The sequence below is a fragment of the Panthera pardus genome, unplaced genomic scaffold (assembly GCF_024362965.1).
Source record: "Panthera pardus isolate Hobbes unplaced genomic scaffold, ASM2436296v1 HiC_scaffold_11, whole genome shotgun sequence".
Classification (NCBI taxonomy): Eukaryota; Metazoa; Chordata; class Mammalia; order Carnivora; family Felidae; genus Panthera; species Panthera pardus.
In genome coordinates, this window is record NW_026526666.1 from 90,623,029 (window position 1) to 90,640,849 (window position 17,821).

At 58.1% G+C, this 17,821-nt stretch overlaps 1 protein-coding gene across 1 annotated transcript in view; it reads left to right on the forward strand.

Annotated features, from left to right (window-relative positions):
• Positions 1-17,821, forward strand: part of HSPG2 (heparan sulfate proteoglycan 2) — a 99,757-nt gene that overhangs the window by 49,520 nt on the left and 32,416 nt on the right. Inside the window, 25 exon segments of the mRNA XM_053898846.1 lie at positions 30-209; positions 309-505; positions 600-747; positions 1,410-1,537; positions 2,271-2,357; positions 2,448-2,506; positions 2,662-2,729; positions 3,605-3,745; positions 3,859-4,035; positions 4,189-4,368; positions 4,460-4,578; positions 5,206-5,317; positions 5,490-5,603; positions 5,687-5,814; positions 6,167-6,253; positions 6,701-6,750; positions 7,074-7,168; positions 7,487-7,627; positions 8,046-8,237; positions 13,425-13,517; positions 13,857-13,937; positions 14,143-14,373; positions 16,534-16,647; positions 17,213-17,340; positions 17,466-17,552. Coding sequence (XP_053754821.1) covers positions 30-209; positions 309-505; positions 600-747; positions 1,410-1,537; positions 2,271-2,357; positions 2,448-2,506; positions 2,662-2,729; positions 3,605-3,745; positions 3,859-4,035; positions 4,189-4,368; positions 4,460-4,578; positions 5,206-5,317; positions 5,490-5,603; positions 5,687-5,814; positions 6,167-6,253; positions 6,701-6,750; positions 7,074-7,168; positions 7,487-7,627; positions 8,046-8,237; positions 13,425-13,517; positions 13,857-13,937; positions 14,143-14,373; positions 16,534-16,647; positions 17,213-17,340; positions 17,466-17,552 — 3,137 coding nt within the window.

Consider the following 17,821-nt stretch of genomic DNA (forward strand, 5'->3'; position numbering starts at 1 on the left):
CCTGCCCTGACCGGCCCTGTATCGGCCAGGTGGACTCCTACGGTGGCTCCCTGCGCTACAAGGTGCACTACGAGCTGGCCCGAGGCATGCTGGAGCCAGTGCAGCGGCCAGACGTGGTCCTCGTGGGAGCCGGATATCGCCTCCTCTCCCGAGGGCACGTGCCCACCCAGCCTGGCACGCTGAACCAGCGCCAGGTTCAGTTCTCGGAGGTAGGTGGTGCCCGAGCTCTCGGGGCTGGGCGTGAAGGGGCCGCGGGCTGGGCAGGTGCTAATGCGTGATGCCCCCCACGCACCTCTGTTCGTATCTAGGAGCACTGGGTCCATGAGTCTGGCCGGCCAGTGCAGCGGGCCGAGATGTTGCAGGTGCTGCAGAGCCTGGAGGCTGTGCTCATCCAGACGGTGTACAATGCCAAGATGGCCAGCGTGGGACTGAGTGACATTGCCATGGATACCACCGTCAGCCACGCCACCAGCCACGGCCGGGCCCACAGCGTGGAGGAGTGCAGGTGCCCGAGCTGGCAGAGTCCCCAGCCAGGATAGGGGGGAAACGGCAGGGCCCTCACGGTTCCTGTGACCACTCTCTTGGTCCTGTCCCCACAGATGCCCCATTGGCTACTCTGGCTTATCCTGCGAGAGCTGTGATGCCCATTTCACCCGGGTGCCTGGTGGGCCCTACCTGGGCACCTGCTCTGGCTGCAACTGCAACGGGCATGCCAGCTCTTGTGACCCTGTGTATGGCCACTGCCTGGTGAGTGGGGCCAGTTGACACTCGGACGCTGGCTAGGGCCCGGGAGCATAGATAGGTGGGAGGCCCAAGCTGAAGCCTTTTTGGGCCCATAAGCTTAGCATGAGCCTCTAGAATGGCTGTCCTGGCTGCTAGCTAAACTATTGTGACCTCTGGTTGCATTAACAGAGATAAAATGTCCAGATAAGGGAGGTGAAAGTCCTACTCTCTTCCACCCTGCTCAGAGCATTCCTGGAGAGTACTGTGTTAAAGATCATCCTTAGCAGGGCAGCCCTAAGGGGAAGAAGCCTGGAAATCATATGCATTCCTAAGGAATAGTGGAGGGGGCTGGGATTTTGGAGCTGACCGAAGAGAAGGCTCAAGCTACCATCTTCAAATACCTCAGGAGGTCCGCAAGATAGAAGAAACCGATTCCAGAGGGTTGAAATAGCCAGTGGGTGCAGATTAGAAGAGGGAGGCAGATTTAGGTCAGTATAAAGCAGGCGTTTAGAACCTTCTATGGAACAGGCTGCCCGTGTGAAGTGATGAATTCCCCATGAGGATGCATGCTGGATGCTCCAGCACGATGGAGGAGGCTAGGCCAGCCTCAAAGGGCGACCCTCAGAATCCAGGGTGGGGCAGAGGGACTGCTCTGTAGAACCTGAACCACTTCCCCTTCCTCCCAGAATTGCCAGCACAACACAGAGGGGCCACAGTGCGACAAGTGCAAGGCTGGTTTCTTCGGGGACGCCACAAAGGCCACAGCCACTGCCTGCCGACCCTGCCCTTGCCCATACATTGACGCCTCCCGCAGGTCAGACCCAGCTCAGGGTGGGGCAGATATGGTGGGGGGAGTGGGCAGTACAGCAGGCTAGGGGCATATTCTGGGCGGGGAGGTGGGATACCCGGGTTCAAATCCTCACCTCGTCACTGACTTCTTCCATGCCCCTTGACCTCTCTGGGCCTCAGCTTCCTTCCCTATATTACGGGCCCATCTGTCTTTCTAGTATCGCTATGAGGCTGCAGATCGAGAATAGGTGGACAGGGCACCTACGTGGCTCAGTCGGTAGAGCATGTGAGTCTTGATCCGAGGGTTGTACGTTCAAGCCCCATGTTAGGTGTAGAGATGACGTAAAAATAAAAAATTTTTAGAAATCTAGGGGCGCCTGGGTGGCTTCGTCAGCTAAGCGGCTGACTTCCGCTCAGGTCATGATCTGAAGGTTCATGGGTTCAAGCCCCGCATCGGGTTCTGTGCTGACAGCTCGGAGCCTGGAGCCTGCTTTGGGTTCTGTGTCTCCCCCTCTCTCTGCTCCTCCCCTGCTCGTGCTCTGTTTCTCTGTCTCTCAAAAATACATAAACGCTAAAAAAAAAAAGAAAGAAAAAGAAAAAAATTAAACAAACGGGCAGGGAAATGGTGGGCAGGGAGACGACCTCACGTCTCATGGCATACTGTGCCATGTGGGCAGCAATCATTTCTTGGGGTGGGAGTGTCAACCCCAGCCCACTGTTGCAGCCCTGCCCCATGTCCTGCCGCCGGATACCCACAGGTTCTCAGACACCTGCTTCCTGGACACGGATGGCCAAGCCACATGTGATGCGTGTGCCCCAGGCTACACGGGCCGCCGCTGTGAGAGGTGAGGGAGAGCCGACCGGGACCAGGGGGAGCAGGCTGTATGGGGTGGGAACATAGAAGTGCCACTGAGGACCCTCCCTCCCTCCACCAGCTGTGCCCCTGGATATGAGGGCAACCCCATCCAGCCAGGCGGGAAGTGCAGGCCCACCAGTGAGTATCACGGCCATCCCCTGGCACTCCCCCAGGCTGCCCACCAGCCCAAACCCCACGATCCCTGGGGAGGCATCCCACCCTGCCACCTGCCTGGCCAGACTGGGTCCATCCCATTCCCACCTGCCTTGCCAACACCCACTTTGTGCTTCCAGACCAGGAGATCGTGCGCTGTGACGAGCGAGGCAGCGTGGGGAGCTCTGGGGAGGCCTGCCGCTGTAAGGTACGCGTGCCCTCCCCTCCCCCACCCCAGGGGACTCCGGCGGGCACCCAGCTGGGAGGGGGGGTGGCCCCCACAGCCCCTTGGCTGCTGGGGGGTGGCCTAGCCAGAGGCTGATGGGCCTCGCTGACAAGTCTTCCCCTCGTGAGAGGTGGCCTGGCATCGGGAAGGAGCCTTGGCTGGAGAGTCGGGTAACCTGGGTTCAAGTCCCGGATCCCTTGCCAGTCCTTCTTCATGCGACTGTTGTATCTGTGTTTGTTTTTGCATTCTCACACTGACATGACAATAGGGGTATTAGCATCCCCAATTTGCAGATGAGCAAATGGAGGCTCAGAGGAGGGACATTATTTGCATTAAGACCGGGAGAATCGAGTGGCAGTGGAAAGAAGAACTGGACAAACTTTGGAGTTAAGCACTCCTGGTCTTAAGTCCCAGAGGAGATTAGCAAGCTGAGTGACCTTGCGTAAATCATTTCCCGTTTCTGAGCCTCCGTTTCCTCGTGTGAAGCATGGAGGTATCACATACTTCTCAAAGTACTTAGAAGGATTAAATGAGATGATGGTTGCACAGGAACTAGCACAGTGCATGAAACACTCCATAAAGAGCAGCAGTGACAGCTTTAACCAAGTTGCTATATTTCAAACCTAAATGTATTTGTGAGCCCCCTAGCACCCAAAAAGAAAAGGGAAAAAAGATTGTTTGCGTACGCTCCCATTAATTGAGGATCATGGTTCACATGGTGGCAACCCTGCTTACCTGTGCTCTTTCCATGGCTCTGCCGGCCTCGGGTCCCCTTTAGAATGTGGGCAGATTAGGCTGGAAGCTCCAGGCAGCCCCTCCCGTGGGCCATCCTGCAGCTCCCAGCTCTGTGCCTGCAGAACAACGTGGTGGGGCGTCTGTGCAATGAGTGTGTCGCCGGCTCTTTCCACCTGAGTGCCCGCAACCCTGACGGCTGCCTCAAGTGCTTCTGCATGGGCGTCAGTCGCCAGTGCACCAGCTCCTCCTGGAGCCGCGCCCAGGTACCTACGCAGGGTGGCTGGGCAGGGAGACCGGTGGGTCCGCTGAGTCCAGGGTGGGCCACGTGCCGGTCCCAGACCTCAGCCCCCGTTCCGGCCTCTTCTCCCCCTCCCAGGTGCGTGGGGCTTCCGAGGAGCCCACTCAGTTCAGCCTGACCAACGCCGCAGGCACCCACACCACCAGCGAGGGCATCTCATCACCCACATCCGGAGAACTGGTCTTCTCCTCCTTCCACAACCTCCTCTCCGGACCCTACTTCTGGAGCCTCCCCTCACGCTTTCGCGGGGACAAGGTGGGCAGCGGGGGGAGGAAGAGAAAAGGAATTCCAGGCTTGGAAGCAAGAATGTCCTGGTGCCCTTGGAGGAAAGGTGGGAGACGCGGCTGGAGCAGTGGCATGTCAGGACTGTGGGGCCTCGGCTGAGCACCTGTCCCCCTTGTGTCCCAGGTGACCTCCTATGGGGGAGAGCTGCGCTTCACGGTGACCCAGCGGCCCCAGCCTGGCTCCACACCTCTGCACGGGCAGCCGATGGTTGTATTGCAGGGCAATGGCATCGTCTTAGAGCATCACACTTCCCAGCAGCCCAGCCCCGGCCAGCCCAGCACCTTCACGGTGCCCTTCCGGGAGGTGAGCAGCACTCCCTGAAGCCTTGCGTGGGGAGGGGCGTCGATACCCCGAGATGTCAGGGCTTGCAGCACACGTGTCCTTTCCTTGGCAGCAAGCGTGGCAACGGCCTGATGGGCAGCCGGCCACACGGGAACACCTGCTGATGGCCCTGGCGGGCATCGACACCCTCCTGATCCAGGCGTCCTTCAGCCAGCGGCCAGCTGAGAGCAGGTGTGTGGGGCCAGGGCTGGAGGACAGAGGGGCCAGCTCTACCACATACAGGCTGGGTGGCCTTTTGTGCCTCAGTTTCCCCATCTGTAAAATGGAAATTATAACAGCGACTCTCTCATGGGGCTTGTTCTCAGGTTGGATTCCTTAGAAGCCAAACGTGAGATGGAGATTGGAGTGCACACGATTCACAGTGAAAACCTGGGAGGGAGGCAGAGGGGAGGGCAGACGGACGAAGGAAAGGAAGTGGCCAGGCCAGGAAGTGGTTTCAGATGAAAACTAGCCTCAGCCTCACCCCCCCGGGAGCTCTGCAGAGCCATTCTGCTTTGAGGCAAAGGGGCTTTTGTACCCTAGGTCCATCTGTCATTGGTCACCCTGGGGGAGCAGGGTGGTATGTTCGATCCAGGAAAGGAAGGCTCATTCTCTGGAGAAGGTTGCAGGTAGAAGCCATCCGCCACAGCTCTTGCACCAGCTGGGGGGCGGACACCCAGCTGGGGATCCAGACGGGGCCCCAACAACATCAGCAGCAGGGCTGTTGGGAGGGTTGTAATCGACATGATCCCACTCGGGACTCCGGGCATGCCTGGCACAGAATGTGTGCTCATTTATAGCGGGTCTTGTCATTTCCAGGGTCTCTGGTATCAGCATGGACGTGGCTGTGCCCGAGGACACTGGCCAGGACCCCGCGCTGGAAGTAGAACAGTGTACCTGCCCACCCGGGTACCGCGGCCCATCCTGCCAGGTGAGTGCCAGGCTCCACCTCCTTGTCCTCCTTGGTGCTTCCTGGCTCCTCCTCCTTTAGCTCTCCCTTCCTCCCCAGGCCCCCTCCCCCAGCCCCACCACCACTCAGTGGGCGCTGCCCTGAATGGGTGGTGCCGAGGACTCCCCTCCCACTCCCGTCTTCTTGCCCCCAGGACTGTGACACGGGCTACACACGCATGCCCAGCGGACTCTACCTGGGCACCTGTGAACGTTGCAGCTGCCACGGCCACTCGGAGATCTGTGAGCCCGAAACAGGTGCCTGCCAGGTGAGTCCCGCCCTCCTTCCTACCTACCCCAGGGGTCTGCGGCCTCCAGGGGCTCAGCCTCAGCCCACGCTTTGCCTCTCCAGGGCTGCCAACACCACACGGAGGGCCCTCAGTGCGAGCGGTGCCAACCAGGATACTATGGGGACGCCCAGCGGGGGACGTCACAGGACTGCCAGCCGTGCCCATGCTATGGAGCCCCCGCTGGTGGCCAGTGCGTCCATTTCCTGCCTGTACCTGCCCTTTCCTGAAATGTCCATTGCCCCCTTCCGGACTCTCTTCCTCCCGGGCCCTCCTGAGAGGCAGCGGTTAGATCCTGGCCTTGCCGCTTCCTCACTGTGTCACTTTGTATAAGCTACGTTTCCCTCTCTGGGCCTCAGCTTCCCTGTCTGTGAGATGGGGATAAGACAACGATACACCCCACCTTGACCACTCGTGTGAGAGGTGGCTGAGAACCCTTAGCGCGGTGCCTGGCACATGGTTCACACGCCCACTCTTCCTCTCCCTGCTGCCCTGGTCCTCAAGGAAGGGCTGCTGACCTAACTGTTTGCCCCCCACACCGTCAGGGCTACCCATACTTGCTTTCTGGACACGGACGGCCACCCCACCTGTGATGCGTGCTCCCCAGGCCACAGCGGGCGTCACTGTGAGAGGTGAGGCGGGTGGTGGGCAGGAGGGGGACGGTGCAGGAGGGCTGCCCCAGAAGCCTCCCGCTGTCCCCTCACACAGGCCCCAAGGAGACCACCAGCTCTCCTTCCTGTGTGATCTAGGCCTGCAGTTCACCTCCAACTGCCAGCACCCCCTACCCCAGCCAGGCCAGTGACTTCCCAGAAAGCCCCTCGTTCTTGCTAAAGGTCCTGGGTTCAAGGCCTGATGATGCTCACTCACTGGCTCTGTGGCCTAGGGCATGTCCCTGCTCTTCTTGTCCCACCTGTTTCCCTGTCTGTAAAATGGGTGAGTTAGGCTGATTCCTTCCAACACCGTGAGGTCTGGTTCCACTCTGAGTCCGACACAGGGCCCCTGGCACAGTCCTGGGCTCACAGCAGGCTCTCCAGGATTCTGTGGTTCTGCCCTCCCTTCCTCTAATGCTTTCTCCCTAGGTGTGCCCCAGGTTACTATGGCAACCCCAGCCAGGGCCAGCCGTGCCAAAGTGAGTAGGGTTGGGGAGGCCTTTGGGGTCGGGCTACCCTGTCTCCCCCAGGGGTGGAGCTAGGACAGAGCCTTTGTTCTCCTTCGACTTGCGGCAAGTGACTTTTTCTGAGCCTCAGCTTCTTGATCTGTAAAATGGGCATAGTAAAAAGCCCACCCACTCCAGAGGGCTGGTATAAATGCCTATGATGCCTACATATGGTGGGTGTTCAGAAATTAACACTCTCTCCCTCTCTTGGTGGTGAGTGAGATGGCCAGAGGGTGGGAAGTGAGGGCGCATGGAGGCGGGTTTGGGCCTCCAGCTGCGGCTTCCCTCCATCTCAGGAGACGGCCAACTGCCAGAGCCGATCGGCTGTGGCTGTGACCCCAAGGGCAGCATCGGTAGCCAGTGTGACGCCGCTGGCCAGTGCTATTGCAAGGTCAGTCCCAACCCCTGCTCTCTGTGAGGCCCGACATCACGGCCGTACTTGTTGCCTGGCATTCCTTCTCACTGTACCCTTGGGGCTGTCCCCGAGCCCCCACCACCCTTCCCCTGAGGGACCGCCTCTGCCCCGCTGCCCAGAGCCTGGTGGGAAATCAGGCAACACCCGATGGGAGCTGGGCCTCGGCATGGGGGCTGTGGGATCTTCCCCGGGACTGCCAGAAGTGGCTGGGAGGCCGGCCTCAAAGGCTGCTGGAGGTACAAGAGACCCCCCCCCACAGTCTCCCCACACCCTCCCTTCCATCTGTCCTCCCAGGCCCAGGTGGAAGGCCTCACCTGCAGTCACTGCCGGCCCCACCACTTCTACCTGAGCGCCAGCAACCCCGACGGCTGCGTGCCTTGCTTCTGCATGGGTGTCACCCAGCAGTGTGCCAGCTCCTCCTACAGCCGCCACCTGGTAAGTGCCCGGGCACAGCCCCTCTGAGTCATCACTGGGGCAAGTCAGGAACCCAGCCCGGCGGCGTCCCCTCTGCCTGTGAGGACACCCACCCCCGTGCCCTGGTTATTGCCCATAGAAGCACAGATGCGAGCAACCCTCGCCCCTACCCTAACACTCGCCCCTACCCTAACACCCTCCCCGTGGCCCCATTATCGCCTGTGTCAGCACTGAGCCCAGCACCCCTTTCCTTTCCCAAGTGTCCTTCCCGCTCCCCCCACTCCCGCCGCTGCTTCTGTCCTAGTCCTGCTCTCAGAAACCCCCCATAACCCACCCAAATGCCTTCCCACACCCCTCCCCAACCGAGGTGCCTGCCCCTGCCCCCCCCCCTCGCCCAGCCCCCGCCCAAGCTGACATCCCGTCTTCTTTCTGCTGCCAGATCTCCACCCGCTTTGCCCCTGGGGACTTCCAAGGCTTTGCCCTGGTGAACCCGCAACGGAACAGCCGCCTGACAGGAGGCTTCACCGTGGAGCCCGTGCCTGAGGGTGCCCAGCTCTCTTTTGGCACCTTCGCCCAGCTTGGCCATGAGTCCTTCTACTGGCAGCTTCCGGAGGCGTACCAGGGAGACAAGGTGTGATGTGCAGGGACGGCTGGCAGGCCCTCCCTAGTCACCGGTTCTGAGCCAGCCCCTGCGGAGCCCTGGGGCCAGTGGGGCTCAGACACAAGGTGGCCTCAGGGCAGGCGTCAGCCGCTCAGCGGTTAAGCGTGCAGCCTTTGGGGTCAGATAGGCCTCGGCCTGAGCCCAGTTCTGCCATTTCCCAGATGACTGCCTTTTGATAAACTTCAGCCCCAGGCTGGCTGGCAGGATGAGAAGTCGTGCCTGGCACATAAGCACTCTCCTGTTAGTGGTTTTCAGCTTTCATGCAACAAATAGGTCCTAGGCGAGGCTCTAGAAACTCAAGGACAGATGTGACAGTTTCAGTTTCATCCCTTTGCTTATTCAGAGTTCCCTCATCTGTGCGGTGCTCTGTGCTCGGTGTCAGGCATGAGACTAACTCTGATTGTAAGTCACGTTTACGGAGCTCGAGCCGTGCTGGGCACTGTTCCAAGCACTTGTATGTGTCATAAATCGCCAGTACTGCCCCATTTCCTTCGAGGGAACAGAGATGACACCCAGAAGGTGGCAGTGCTGGCATTCAGCCCGGGTCAGAGGCTTCCCTTGAATCCTACACTGGTCAGAGATGAGCCATGGTTTGCTGGGGTGGTGATGGTCATGCTGATGGTGGTGGCGTGGGGTGCAGGGTCTTAGGGGCGGACTGCAGAGCAGCCTGCCCAGACGTGTTCCTCGAGGAGTCAGTGCCATCTAATGACACCCAAGGAAAGATGGTCTTGGTACAGGAGTCCCCTGCTGGCTGAGGTCAGTGAGCGAGCAGATGTGTCCCCTCACGCAGGATCTCAGGGAGGTCAGGGACACAGAAGGGGGAGTGCCCAAGCTGCCATGTCCTTCTTCCTTGGACAGACCCAAGTATCCCAGGCTCCTCCCAAGGCTGACCTTCCGGTCCCTTCCCCCTTCTCTGGGTTCCACTTCTTCCACTCCTGGCTTCCCTGTCTTCCTCCCTACTGCCCTGGCCCGCAGTTCTCAGACTTCTCTCTCTGCTCCCTCTTTTGGCGTTTCCTGGCGCCCCACAGAGGGAGGCGTATTTTGCACGGATGCGCCGGGCTCACCAGGTAGGCCCGTGATCTGAGTGGTGTGAAATGGATGTGACACAGCCGTGGTGTTTTCCGATGCCATCAGTCCCGCATGGGGAAATGCCCAGTGCCCAAGGAAATGTGGTCCGCATGAACCCCGGCAGGTGCCCGATGGCCCCGCCCTGCAGTACCAGGAATTGGAGCTGGGACGACCTGTGCCCCATCTGCTCTGTGGTCTGGTCCTGCTGCCTGCTGTCTGTGGCCAGAATGGTGGCCGAGGTGGCAGGGAAACTAACTCGATGCTAAACCACATGACTATACCCAGCCCACCGGGTTACCCTAACACTGCCTTCCGAGCAACCTCCACTAACCCTCTGTGTGCGTATGCCCCTTCAGCAGCCTGGCGCTAACCCCCGGGTGCCAGCCTGGAGGGCGGAGTATGCATCTTCCTCCCCAGTCAGCATGGGCCTTTCTGGCCACCATATCCACGGGGAGAGGACACTCCCCAGGGCTCCAATGCTGGGGCCCTGGGAGGTCTGAGCTGGGCTCTGCCCTCCACCCATCAGAACCGCACGTCCCTCTCAGAGGAGCAGTTGAGGGCAGCTGTGACAGCTGAGAGGACCATGGGGCCCCCAGAGGGCAGGGGCCGGGCACAGCGGCTATCGGAGGTAACTCAGCACTTGGCTGGGACAGGCTGTATCTGGGGCCCCATGCAGAGCAGAGAGTATAGTTCAAGCAAGAGCCTTGAGCTGAGGCCCTGGCCTTCCTGGGCCATTTTCCCCCAAGCTAGGCCCCAGTCTCACACCCAGTCCACTCCAGTGTTGCCCATGGGAAACATTCCAGAGCCATCAATGTTTTGGGCTGGCACCATGGGCATGCATGGTAAGTGAGGCCCAAGGAACGGCCTCCCCTACCACAAGTGCCCCGGGGACCTGAGCTCGACAGAGAGGTGTCTTCTGTATGGGCTTCTGCCCATAGTCATCTGGGCCCATCCCAGGATCGCCCCACCAGGGTCATGAGGAGCAAGAGGACATCGGGTGCGAGGGCCAGAAGGTCAAGCACTTGTGAACAGATAGCACAGAAGTAGGTGGCTCGTGGGGCCTCTTGCCGCCTGATTGGAGGCAGAGCCTCACGGCGTCTTTTCTGTCCCTCTCTGCTCCTTTCCTCTGTCCTCCCTCTCCCGGTCCCCCAGGTGGATGAGGCCCAGAGGCGGATGGATGCCGAGATCTGGCAGCTCCTTTCCAGCTTTGCTGCCCACCCCCATCCCCCTGCCCCGGGGCTCTTGCCCCATCCCCAGCCTGCAGCTGCCCTGCAAGCAGCTCTCCCTTCCTCCTCCTCCCCCTCCTCCCCCAACTCCTCCTCCTCCTCCTCCTCCTCCTCCTCCTCCTCCTCCCCCTCCTCCTCCCCTTCTTCCTCCTCCTCTTCAGCTTCTGCACCTTCCTCAGCAGGCTCTCAGGTATGTGCCAAGGCACCTGCCAAGAGACCCCACCACCACCATGTTTTCCAGACTTTAGCTGTTTGTGAACCAACTTCACAAATTCTGCCATTTCTGCACACTACCTGGGCTATGATTTACTTCAAATTTCCCTTGATTTTATTATTATTTTTAGACGTTTTTAAGTAATCTTTACACCCAGCGTGGGGCTCGAACCCACAAGCCCGAGATCAAGAGTTGCCCGCTCCGCCGACTGAGCCAGCCAGGTGCCCCTCAAAGTTCCCTTTAAGTCTATCACACAGCAGCTCATTTGCGCTGGTAATACATTTTCCAATACATGTTAAAATACCTACTAAATTTCATAATGTTTTCTGGTGTGCTGCATAAGTCATCGTGGGGTCCCCAAGAGGCACACACCAGACGTGAGGAGACACCAACCCAACCACGCCCAGTGAGAACAGTTGGGGTCTCTGGATCCAGGGATGGGGCACAAGTTGTCCCAAGAGCAGGGCTAGGACTTGAGCTTTGGGCTAGGGGCTTCTATCCCTCCACAGCCCCCACCCCAGCCTTCCCTCCAGGGTTTGCGTGTGTGTGCGCGTGTGCATGCGTGCAAATGTGTCCCCGCTGGGACTGTAGCTGTGCTCTGGATCCCCCACCCCCGACCCCCCAGCAGCTCTCATCGCCTGTCCTTCTGTCCTAGTTCTCTCTCTCCTACGAAGGCTTCTCTCTACTTCCTGGGAGCCTCTATTATTGGCAGCTGCCCCAAGCCTTCCTGGGGAACAAGGTAACAAGGAGTTGGGGGTTAACAGGGTGTCATCAAAACCTAAAATATTCCAGAGCCCTTTGTCAAAGTCCTTTATGACACAGATGGGTAGGTAGATCAAGGCCCGGAGAGGGGAAGGGACTTGCCTGGTGTCCCATCAGTGGCTACAGGCCCTGGCGGGGAGCTGTCTCACCCAGGAGGCTTTACCCCATATCCAGCTCACTCACCTAGCTCTTGGCTCTGCATTCGTTCCTTCAGGAAGCATTATTTTAGCACTTCCTGTGTGCTGCGTTGTATCTGGGCAGAGGACGACCCTGGCCCTGGTCGTTCCTGTCATCGCCAGCATCATCAACGTCATCATCACCGTTGGCATTACTGTTAGGATTGACGTCAGCTCCGTCTTGTTCCAAAAACTATTTAGAATGCCTCTTAAGAATATGCATAATGTGCCATGAAATAGCATTCAGAGAGGCAGCTGGGACGGAATTGGCATGGTCCAGGGGGAATAGGGACAAGAAAGATCTGCCGAAGCCGAGAGCACAGCCAGGTGTGTGAGGAGCTGGCAGGCAAGGAGGCCGTGCACTCTGGGGGCACTCTGCTCAGGGCAGTATTTTACAGAGCCTTTGTTACTTAATCTTTGTGCTACCCTTCAAGGTACATATTATTTTTATTGCTATTTCCATAAGAGGAAAGTAAGACTCAGGTTAGGTGCCTTGTCCGGGGCTGTCCAGCCAGTACAGTTGGACTTGAACTCCAGTCTTAGACTGCAGAGTCTGCTCCCTGAGCAGACTCCCTGAGCCACCCTGCTGCACACGGCCTGCAGCTTGATCTGGAAGCGGTGATGAACCTGCTGGCATCCAAAGCAAGCAGGAAACTAAGTTGTTTCATGGTTATCCAGTTATGCCTTGGAGTTCCTTCCCTCACCCTGAGCTTGTGGAAAACATCCTCAGGACAGTATAGCTCAATTCCAGCATGTAGTCAGTAGGCATTGAATCAATGCTCACCAGCTGAATGAACACAAAAACGAACAGATGGGCTAGGCCTGATGCAGTGTGGTATTGATCCGAACATCTGCTGTGGGGGCAGAGGAGAGAAAGGAAAGTCCTGGGACAGAGCTGGGGCCTTGGCTGCCCCCGTGAAAGCCCCCAGCAGGAAGCCTAAGGACTCTCTCAGTTGTGAGCGATGGAAAACCCAAGTACAGCCAGCTCCTACAACTACAAAGTCCGAGGAAGCTGGTGTCAGGCATGGCTGGGTTCAGGGGCTCATTAGGACTTTTATCTCCATTGGCATCGTTCTCCGGCTTCCAATCTGACTAGTAAAGGGGGTATCTCTGTTCGTGGAAGGAGCAGAAGTGCCAGGTTTACGTGTCCATCCCCGACAGAGTGGAAGAGAATGGTGGAAAATGCACATTGGCCAGACCTGGCTCACGTCTGTCCTCAAACCACCTGGCCTGCACGTAGGACATAGTTTCCTTTAAAGGAAACCAGGGCCGTAGTTTGCAAAAAACCAGGGAAATGGATTCTAAGCAGACAAAAACCACCTGCCCAAGGGACAAGGCCTCTGAAGGCGCACCCTCAGCCCTACCCCCACGGCCGGGAACTTGTAAACCTTCTGGGGCTCGTGATGATCACCGTCAGTACCCCTGTCTACTTTATGGGAAATTTCTTCAAAGGGAAAGGGACTTGAAGCTTGTTTGCTGAGCTGTCAAGGCTGCTCAGGGTCACCACCGGCAGGTCCAAGACAACAAAGGAACTGACAGGTGCCTGTCTCCTTGGCAACCAGGGGCCAAGCGCACTGGCCTCCGGTTGAACGGAGGGGACAGCGCGGGTACAGAAAAGCCTTGAGAAGCTCCGCCCACTCACCGGTAGGGTCACACGCACCGTGGAGGAAGGCAGAGTCGGGCTGTGACTGCAGGGCTTGCCTCTTTGCAGGTGGCGGCCTATGGCGGGAAGCTGCGATATACCCTTTCCTACACGGCGGGGGCTCATGGCAGTCCGCTCTCTGACCCTGACGTCCAGATCACGGTGAGCACGTGGCTTCCAGCTGGGCGGGCAGAAGGGGAGGGTGGAAGCCAGCAGCCACTCTCGGTGTCCTTGTCCTATCGGCGCAGGGCTCAGCTGGCCTGGCACGAGCTGGGGTCCCGAGGCCCATGGCCCCCCACCCAGTCAGGTTAGACACTAGCCAGGCAGAGGCCCAGCTGCTGAGAAAGAGGCAGTGAGCGTGGACCTGATTCCTTTGGGCACATGAGCCTGGGCAATCAGAGACTGGAGGCTGGTGTCACAGAGAGGCCGGGACTGGTGGAGGACTCCTCTGTCCCCGAGGGCCCCTTGATTCCCCTCCCAATCCTGCCGGTGTCTCTCCAGGGCAACAACATCATGCTGGTGGCCTCCCAGCCGGCGCTGCAGGGCCCAGAGAGGAAGAGCTTCGAGATCATTTTCCGAGAGGTGATCACACTGTGTCTGACCCTCCCCCACTACCCACCCTGCTCTGGAGCCTGGCCTCAACGGTGCTTCCCCTGCCCATCCCCCATCCTCACCTCACGGTCCTCGGCCAGTGCCTGGAGGCCAGGGGTTGGGGTAGCGGTGCTGCAGGACTAGCACACGGGGCCTCACACCCCTCACCCACACTTGCTGTTGTCCCCCCACCCAGGAATTCTGGCGCCGGCCTGATGGGCAGCCGGCCACGCGTGAGCACCTCCTGATGGCGCTGGCCGACCTGGATGAGCTCCTGGTCCGGGCCACGTTCTCCTCCATGCCACGGGCAGCCAGCATCAGCTCCGTCAGCCTGGAGGTCGCCCAGCCTGGGCCCTCAGAGGGACCCCGGGCCATGGAGGTGGAGGAATGCCGCTGTCCCCCGGGCTACGTTGGCTTGTCATGCCAGGTGAGTGTGGCCAGCCCAGACACATCTGCTCTGGTACAGCTGGTCAGCAAGCTGTTCAACTGCCATGTCCATGGCCTGTCATTACTGCCGTAACTTTAATTTTTTAAAAGCCTTTCTTGCATCTGAATAGCAACTTTCTTTTTTTTTTTTTAAGTTTATTTTGAGAGAGAGAGAGAGAGCGTGGGGGAGGGTCAGAGAGAAAGGGAAAGAAAGAATCTCAAGCAGACTCCACACTGCCGGCCTGGAGCCCTACACAGATTTGAACTCATGAACCGTGAGATCGTGACCTGAGCCAAAATCAGGAGTCGCATGCCCAACAGAGCTGCCCAGTTGCCCCTGCCATAACTTTAATGTACTGTGCAGTATCTGATTTATTCTTCCTAACACCCGTGAAAGATGTGTAATTATCCCCTCTTAACAGATTTTTAAAAAATATTTATTTACTTTTGAGAGAGGGAGACACTAAGTGTGAGCAGGGGAGGGGCAGAGAGAGAGGGAGATAAAGAATCCGAAGCAGGTTCCAGGCTCTGAGCTGTCAGCACAGAGCCTGATGTGGGGCTCGAACTCATGAACTGTGAGATCATAACCTGAGCCAAAGTCGAAGTTGGAGGCTTAACCGACTGAGCCACCCAGGCACCCCTAACAGATTTTTTTTAATAGAGGCTCTGAAGGCTAAGTGGCTTTCCCAAGGGCATACAACTATGGTCTCCCAAGACTAAGACCCAGCTCGTGCTCCCAGGGTGCCCCCTAGAGACAGGGAGGCAATACGGATACACGTATTTTTCTGGGCCAAAGCAGAACATAGAAATGCCTCGGAGAGGTAAACAGCGCGGAGCAGGGTAGGATTCTGGGCAGCTCACAAGGAGGACTGTATGGGGAAATAGTCCATGATGCAGAAGGGTCACCCCGGAAAGCTGAGGGGGCAGGGGCCACTTCCTTAGGCCTGGAACGAGGTTCTGCTCAGTAGGGAATGCCAAGCCGTGAAGGGAGTGCTGTGGTCTGCGCTGGGCGTCAGGAAAAGTCCTCTCTGCCCTGGTGAATGAGACAGGTCGGGGAGAGACGGGGACCCCTATTTACAGGGAGGGCACTGGGGGTGGAACAGAGGGCTGGCCGTTGCAGAGAACCCAAGAGCATCCGGAGGGTTTGGCTGGAGACCGTGAACTCCCTGAGGGCAGCGCCTGAGCTGACTGTCCACCACTGAGTCTCCAGACACGTTGGCAGGCCGCCAGTCAACACTGGACGAACTTGGAACTGAGGAAGGGGGAGGATGAAGGAAGGGGAGGGGGCAGAGCTGCAATGCCAGGTGGGCGGCAGGGAGGTCAAGTGTGGGAACAGCCAGCACCCAGATGCAGGAACTCCCCTGTGCAAAGTGCACATCTCCGCAATTTTACATCCGTGCACCTTTGCTATGGCCACAGACTTTCAAATCCAAACACATGAACTTCACCTCCTTTGAAGTTATCAAATTTAATAACACATTTTGAAGGAGAAGCCCTGGGGAGGGCAGAATAATCCTGTGTGCGCGCTTTCTGCAGTGAAGCAAAACAGATTTGTAAACATCCCTTTGAAATGGTTGGGGGGCAGGAGGGGCCTGGAGAAGTTTCAAAGAAGGGGTAGTGAATAGAAACTCTTTGTTTTCCAAACCCATGATTACTCACTCAGAATGTGTAAAAACATCCTCGATTGTGTGTGACATGCCTGCCTCTTTCACTTTATTTAGTGACTGTGAGGTAGTTGTAAAGATCTCCAAGGGCTCATTCCAAATCTGGGTCTCCTGAACCTTGTTTTTCCGTCTAGGAATTCAGTTTTTCAATAGAGACCCTACCAGAAGAATTTTCAGGAACGAAAATGGGAAATGGAGAAGCGTTCTCCTCCATTAAGGGTGAACTATGATTTCAGTAAATTCAGAGTGGCTGGAGATGCCAGGCAGGATGGGGACAGACACTGTCCCAGCTTCCACAGTATTGAGAAACTGAGCACAAAGACAGGGAGGAAGGTTCCAAGAGAGGATGCTGGGGAGGAGGGCCGGGCCTGGGATTTCCCAACCAAGAGCCAATGGGAGTCTAGATTGTGGAGGGAGGCTGGAGAGAGAGGGTTCTGGTCTATTGGCTCCAGATGGGACCACTTTAGAGATAGAAACCAGCCCTCCTCTCTCCCCAGGACTGTGCCCCAGGCTATACACGCACTGGCAGTGGGCTCTACCTCGGCCACTGTGAGCTGTGTGAATGCAACGGCCACTCAGACCTGTGCCACCCGGAGACCGGGGCCTGCTCGGTAAGACGCAAACAGGGCAGGGTCAGGGGTCAATTTCTCGGGGCCTGGGTGGGGCACCGGGGCTGCCTGGGAGGCAGGGAGGGGTGGGCTTGGTAAGGTGGGCCTAGGTCCAGGGTCAAGGTGGCAGGGCACGGACTGTGGGACAAAGTGCCTGAACCAACAGTGGGCACTGTAGGCATTGTGGGATGGCCAGAACGGTAGAATAACATCCTTCTCTTTTTATTAAGTTTATTGGTTTGGGGAGAGAGAGAGAGAGAGAGAGAGAGAGAGCGCGTGCCAGTGGGGGAGGAACAGAGAGAGCGAGGGAGAGAGAGAATCCCAAGCAGACTCCATACAGTCAGCTCAGAGCCCCATTCAGGTCTCGAACCTACAAATCATGAGATCATGACCTGAGCCGGAATCAAGAGTCGGATGCTTACCCAACGGAGCCACCCAGACGCCCCTTCTACAATTATTTAAGATAGGCTCACGGATACAGAATTTCCAGCTCAAGGGATTACAAAACCGTACAGTTTGGGGTAGATTTTGCCAAATGGCGGGTGGCTGACATCCTTGTGCCCCACAGCACTGCCAGCACAACGCCGCTGGGGAATTCTGTGAGCTGTGTGCCCCTGGCTATTATGGAGATGCTACTGCCGGGACACCTGAGGACTGCCAGCCCTGTGCCTGCCCCCTGACCAACCCGGAGAACATGTGGGTGTCCCTGTTCGGGGCCCAAGGAAGAAGTCCCACTTGGGAGTGGAGGGCACTGCAGAAGTAGAGGGCACCGGGTGGAGGGTGGGCGTCCCCCGGCCTGACCTCTGCCTCCCCCATCCCAGGTTCTCCCGCACCTGTGAGAGCCTGGGAGCTGGCGGGTACCGATGCACAGCCTGTGAACCTGGCTACACTGGCCAGTACTGTGAGCAGTAAGTTTGCAAACAGGATGGGGGGAGGAAGGGGGCATATGGCAGACTCCTAGGTGAGAGTCCGGGGGCGGGGGGGTGTTGCTCAGAAAGGTCTCTGCCAGGATCACATCTTTCCCCTGCCCAAAACCCTTCCAAGATTCCCCGTTGCCCTTGGGCCAAGCCCAAGCTCGTTCCCCTTTTAACACCCGAATCTACCATAGCCGGGCCTAACCTCTTGACTTCTTGACGTTCTGGTCTTTGCACACGCTGTTCCCTCTACATGGAACATT